The 6,743-nt window shown below is 41.0% G+C and overlaps 1 protein-coding gene and 1 pseudogene across 1 annotated transcript; both read right to left on the reverse strand.

The window, feature by feature from the left end:
- Nucleotides 1–364: 364 nt before the first annotated feature.
- On the reverse strand, nt 365–1,589 carry LOC103337405 (ethylene-responsive transcription factor ERF027-like). Its single transcript, XM_008240560.2, has one exon. The coding sequence runs from the start codon at nt 1,246–1,248 to the stop codon at nt 694–696; it is 555 nt and encodes a 184-aa protein (XP_008238782.2). The 5' UTR covers nt 1,249–1,589; the 3' UTR covers nt 365–693.
- A 2,019-nt stretch (nt 1,590–3,608) lies between these two features.
- On the reverse strand, nt 3,609–4,683 carry LOC148915173 (uncharacterized; annotated as a pseudogene).
- Between the last annotated feature and the right edge of the window lie 2,060 nt (nt 4,684–6,743).

The following is a 6,743-nucleotide window of genomic DNA, read 5'->3' on the forward strand; positions in this document are numbered from 1 at the left end:
TTGAACAGTGTAAAACTCTAATTAAAAGAGAGAGAACCTGTCGTTACTCAAACCACATCTTTACTTTCAAATTTCAATCTTTCATCAAAGGATATTGACACTTTATGGGCAAATGGGACCCAATGAGTTTTGACTCGTGATCTTCATATTCCAAGAAGGTCGAAAAAATCCCTAAAGTCTATCTGTCTAGTGAATGATATGATTAGACAATGAAATTGAAGAAGAATTATAAACAACAACAGAAAATTATCTGTACGGTATGTATTTAATTACTATTTCCCAATTAATGAAAACTACGTGGGATTTTTGGTTGAATATTTATATGAAACCATAACCAATAAATTGACTAAAAAAACATAAATAGTAATAATAATAATAAAAGCACAATCTTACTAATACTAAAAATTCCCAGGAAAATCATCAAACACCTGACAAAACTATTTTACATGCACTCATAATAATTAAGAAAAAGCAGGCACCCAACCTTCTTGAAACCCAATTCACTGCCTCACTTTCAAAACTATCGTAAGTTCATAACACATGTGCCTCTCTCTCTCTCTCTCTTTCTCTCTTGTTTGTTTCTTTCATCTTATCATAATCTAAATTTATTTCTTCGGGTACGTTTGCAAATCAATTGATTAATGAAAAGGATGAAGCTGCATCATTACTTAATAGATGAAGCTGCATCATTACTTAATAGCTCCAAAGGAGACTTTCTCCACCGTCTGAGTTTCCCGGCGAGTCGTCATAATCCGAAGGCGGCGAGTCGTTCATTCGCGGTGGAGACACCAGCATTCCCTCTGCCATGTCCATCAGTAAATTCGGCATCCCGAAAAGCTCTTCCTCGTCCATGAAGTCTCCCACAGAAGACGACTCCAAATTTATACTATTACTCACAGTCACATCGTCCTTATCATCCTTCTGCCTCTGTCCCGGGCTCTCTCTGGAGTCACCATTCTTTCGTAGTGTCGCCGCTGCAGCAGCTGCGGCACTACAAATATCTTGTGCCGAAGTGGATGCTGGCACTGGATACGATCCAATGAAACCGGGAAAGTTGAGAACAACATCGGCACCTTTCAGAGCCAGTGCGGCCACATCATAGGCGGCCGCAGCCATCTCCGCAGTTGGGAAAGTGCCAAGCCATATTCGCTTGGTCTTGCGTGGCTCCCGGATTTCAGAAACCCATTTCCCGCCGCGGCACCGGATGCCGCGGTAAGTGGGGTGCTTCCCGGAAGAGGTTGAGGCCATGGTGGTGGGCTTTGGTACTGTGTCAACCTCTAGTGCTCTCGTGGAGGGAGAGGGTGTTTCAGTAAGTTCACACGTATGGTGTTGAAGAGAGAGAAGAGAATATGGGGTGTGCGGAGGAGGAGGAGGAGGAGGAGGAGGAGGAGGCTGAGGAGGAAGGGGTTGGTGTGTTGGGGGAGGAGGGTGAAAGTCAAGGGAGGCTACAGTTCGGTGTGGATTGGTCTAATAATATTTGTCGCACGTTAGTCAGGGAATTTGGAGGATTTGGATTTGGGTCAGCCATGGTGTGTGTGTATATATATATATAGCTAGGTGTGTGTGTGTGGATATATGTAAAGGTCGTGTGGGGATTTTAGAAGGAAGGTAAGATATTAATTCTATGTCTGCGTACGATTATATATGTGTGATTAGAAAGGTAAAAGCGTGGGGATTTCGTGGGAAGGTCTCGCTCAAAGTCGTGGCATGCACTCAGTTGAGTTACAGGCTTTTAGAGTTTTTGAAAATGACACTTTGTGTTGAGAGTACCATGGAAAGTTTAATGCTTTTGATTTTAGAAAGTTTTTTGTGTGCAAAATTGCTGTGTGCGCTTTTTGGCGGGCACACGCATTTGCCCCAAGCTAGCAATTAGCTGTTCCGGATTTCTAAGTTTGGCTGATGGGGAAAGAATTGGAAGCATCCAAGATCAAGTCAACAAACAAGGATCAATTTGATGCCATGATTTAACATAACAGTGTGAGATTTGCCTAATATTAGGAGCCTTACTATTCTGAAATGCAATGAACTATTAGGTTGTTGTCCAATCAAGCACACCGCACAGAGATATTAGCCTCTTGTTGGAGATAAAAAATCTGAGCAATTTACAGTAGCGGCTATTATGGCAGAAAAACTTGTATGAAATGGAATAATACTATTTTGCCATCTCAACTAATCATAGATCATGTGAAAAAATTATCATACATAATATGCCGTGATTGATCAAAAATAATAAAATAATATTATCCCGTTTCACACGAGTGTTTCTCCTATTATAAGCCGCATGTTCTCCTGCTCTCCTCGAACATTCCTTTTTGCTTCCCAAATTTCTCTTGGGATTCCATTAATTTCATTTTTTTTTGGGTCTTAAGATCAACAAAAAACCTGCCCTGTTCTCGTTTCTTCACATATAGTTGTTCAGTCACATGTCGTTTTTGGTCATGGTGATTGTGGCTGACAATAAATAAATAAATCGCTTGGACGCTATTTGGCCAACAAGGTGCCCTTATCTTTATGCATGGATCTCCCAGCACACCAGTGCCCTGGCTGTCTCACACATGATTTTTATACTTAAATTGGGTCACTTCCCTTTAATGGTATATCCTTAATCGAATTGGTCCTTTCGGGTAATAGCAAAATGATATTAGAGGGACATGAGTCTTTCCCTATAAAAATTGATATTTAAATTAGGTGTTTTTGGGTGGTTGTTATTGATACTTCAAAATATATAGTTTTTTTATATTATTTTTATAGGATTATTTACTCCAATGGTCCTCAACACTACTACATTTTACGCTTTGACGACGAAGAGGATTTCGTCCCGTAAAGTAACATTTAGTCGCACAAATTTAAGCGTGACAAAAATCCATCGCGCACAATTGTCGCGCAAAGAGCGTGAAGAAAGATTTTGCACGACCAAGTTTCAAAGACATGGGTTGCGCAAAAGCGGCGACGGGTTAACCATCGTTGCACCAAAGGTTTAGGGCGACACAATTGTTCATCGCACAAATCTTTGCGTGACGAAACCATATTCGTCGCGGTATATTTGAGCGATGAAGAGTATTGCGCGACGAAATATTCAAACGTCGCGCAAAATGTTTTCGCGAGACGAATATCTTCGTCGTGCAAGAATAAATATATGTAATTAAAATGTTGTTTTTAGTTTTTTTATTTTGTAAAATGTGATTTATTTTCTGGTGCTATATTATTTAAATTTAATATTACGTTTTTTTTTATTTTGTAAAAAAATAAAATTGGTTTTTTTTAAAATAAAAAAATGAAATTGCAATAAAAAAAATGAATTGAAGAGAACAAAAAATTATATAAAATAAAATCAATGTGTTACAAGAGAAATGTTTAAAATATAATTATAAAAATAAAAAACTAATCAAATAATGTTCCAAAATCTACTTGGTCGTTAGGCATATGCAGCTCGGAGTGCAGGGGTCCACGAGGCAGTGGTGGGGTCCACAGGCGTGGTCCGCAGCATGCTTAGGGTGGACGGGTTGGGAGGTCGCCGCATCAAATTGCGGGACAGAATGCCGACCACGCGAGGGACTATAGAATTACCGACATCCGACTCGAAGAGTGGCCACTGTCTTTGCCAGCGATCACCGACTATTTGATGCGATGATGATCGGGTCTAGGTTCCTCGGTTGGGCATTCCTCATCCCTCGACAATATGTCCTCGGCCTTCTCCCGAGAGTCTGATCCAACGTTTCCGTTAAGATATGAAACCCAGCATCCTATGGAGGATCCATAGACTTGATCGGAGTCTTGAGAGGAAGCTGGGAGGCGAACTCCTGAAGAACCAACTGGCTCCTCTCCACCATCGTCGTCTGTTTAACATAACATAAAATATAAATTAAAACATGCATATAATTGAATGCGTAACATAAGAATTAAAATTAAATAATACTTACTTGAAGGGATTCTGCCAACTCATTCCCAGGTTGAACATAAACGTCACCAAAGACATCGATCTCTGTGAATTTGCACCCCCTAAATTGAACAAGAGAAGAAAAATATTAGTATGAAAAAAATAAATTAATAATAATGACATATTAAAAATTAAATATAAATTATTTTATTATTACCTGCCGCCTTGCATTCATCCTATATGAGAAGGCCTGGAACCGGAATGGTGGAGAAGAGTCTTCTTCTTTCCTATTGCCCTTATTCACTTGAACTTTATTCTGTTATTATAAAAATAGAACGTATTAGTTGAAATATAAAAAATTAAATAATAATGAAATATAAAAAATTAAATAATAATGAAATATAAAAAATTAAATAAATATTAGTAAGAAATATGTAATAATTAAACAAATATTATTAAAAAATACCACATAATTGGGCGCCTGAAAATGAGCGCAGCCATCCCCAACTATCCTCACGCCCCTCAAACTCCTTTGGGCAACCCTCCTAAAGAGCGACTTGCGGATCATCAAACGCCTGAAAATGGTGGTGCAAGTCGCTCTTCCACTGCTTGTACCTCTCGTGAAGAGTCTGTTGATGTACGCCAACAACTTGTCGTCGAGGTCCTCTACGTTGTAGTTTGTCTGCAATAAATTAATTACATACATTAAGTAATAGAAATATATAAAGTTTGAAAGAAAAATAATGAAAAGGTATGATACATACCAACAACTGGCCGCGAACCTCCATCTTGATCTCGTCAGGCATGACCTTCCAAGACTTCCATTGCATCAGGCAATGGGTTCGAATGACGTGGCCAATGTCGTGGGCCAAGGAGCTATGCAACTCCGCCGTTGGAGCAGCCCGATGGCTCTCGTCGATTCGATCCTGATACGATCGCTGGTCACCCGGTGACCTTGGCCGTCTTCACCGCCGACACGGCCCTCAAGGTGTTCTTCTTGGCTGCAAAGAAATATGACATTAATGTTAAATAAATAACAAATTAAACTATAAAATTCACAATACAAAAAAAAAAAAACTGAAGTTGAAGGATATCATGACTGGTCGACCTCGAGGCACCGCATCGATCAATGTGGTGTTGGTGGTGATGGCGGGCAAGTAACGCCGCCTTAGCACTAACAGCCGTGCCACCGATGAAGCCGATGATGCAGGAGACCGGGACTCCCGGGATCAAGCGCACGTGGTCCATAAGTGCGGGAGTAGTGGCAGCAGATGCCAACTAAGTCGGAGGCTCCTAACTCGGTCTAGTCGTCACCACCCTATGACGTCCAATCAAGTTTGACATCTGCACAATTTCATTAATACACATACAAATTAATTAAATTTATGAATATATAAGTGTAAGCACATACAACTTCATTAAGAATTTTAACTTATTAATTAAAAGCGTAGCTTGACCTAGGGTTTGCGATTTCGGAGTATGTGGGACACTGATCCATGATCTATCAAATCCTACACGATCCTAGAAATATAAGGTACAACATACGTGAGTTTGAGTTTGATCCAAAGGTCCGAACATATCAAACCTGGAAATCGCACAATATGCGAAATTTGTTCGAGACTCAAATGGTAACCAAATTCAAATCCGAGCACATCTACGCGCTCATGACAATTAGGGGATTGCTTTGGGACCCAATGCCCCATTGCCACAATCTCCCACGCGCTACCACACTCGCCGGCAGCGCGTGGATGTCCAAAGCGATAACAATTGCCGGAAAATTCTAAAAACTAAGGGCCAAGTTTCCTTCCCTAGGTTGAACACATCAATTGGAGCCGCTATTGTTCTTAGACCTACCTCGAAAAATGGCCGGAAGTCGCCGGAATTTAAATTCAAAAACTGGCAGAAACTTACGGTTTAAAATAGACTGCCCTATTTCGACAATTAATGAAATCCTACCCAATCATCAGCTAAAGCATCAAAAACAGTCCAGAAACCATACCTCAGGTGTCGGATTTGGTGGCCGGAGGAGATAGAATGAGGCCGGCGAAGATTCGGTGAAAACCGAGCAAATTCTGACGACAGGCTCGACGGTGATGGCTAGGAAGCTCCGGGGTTCGCAGGTTGTGGCGGCCCGGTCTAAATTCCAGTGGAGTAGGGGCTGAGGTAACGGCGGAGAGAGAGAGAGAGAGAGAGAGAGAGAGAGAGTTAAGGCAAAAAATCATAAATTGAGGAAGAAAGAGGTGCTCCCGTTGTTTCTGAAACTTTTTCGATTTTGCGTGACGAAGAATTGAAAGTGTGGCGCAAAATATTTTAAATGAATCTTGCGCAACAAAAGGAGTACTTCGTCGTCGCGCAAAGTGTATAGAACACAGGCTTGTGCGACGAAAATGTTTCTTCTCCGTCACGCAATGTCATGAGTCCGCCAAAATTTGGAATTAGTTTTTAGGGTTTGTACGATTTTGCGCGACGAATAAGGAGTCTTGCGTCATGCAAGGTTGTGATTCAGCTAAAATTTTGGGATTTAGGGTTTAGTGAGAGAGAGAGAAAGTGAAGGGTCTGTGCGATTTTGCGCGACTAACATCTGCAGTCGCGTGAAGGTTGTTTCAGTACATTTTGCACGACGAAATAAAGCCCATTTCGTCGCGCAAACTTGTGATTCGTTGGACCAAGTATTCAAGGGGGGAAGAGAGTGAAAGGTGTGAATGAGGTTGCGCGACGAAGAAGAAATATTTTCGTCGCGCAAACCTGTGTTCTGTACACTTTGTGTGACGACAAAGTACCCCTTTCGTCGAGCAAGCCTATCATTCGCCGAATTTTGGACTAAGTGTTCACGGGGGAGAGAGTGAAAGGTCTGAATGAGATTACG

The sequence above is a fragment of the Prunus mume genome, linkage group LG7 (assembly GCF_029339155.1).
Source record: "Prunus mume cultivar Tortuosa linkage group LG7, ASM2933915v1, whole genome shotgun sequence".
Lineage (NCBI taxonomy): Eukaryota > Viridiplantae > Streptophyta > Magnoliopsida > Rosales > Rosaceae > Prunus > Prunus mume.

Bases quoted from the DNA above. Each gene is read 5' to 3' on its own strand.
- LOC103337405 (XM_008240560.2), bottom strand. From the start codon at position 1,248: ATGGCCTCAACCTCTTCCGGGAAGCACCCCACTTACCGCGGCATCCGG.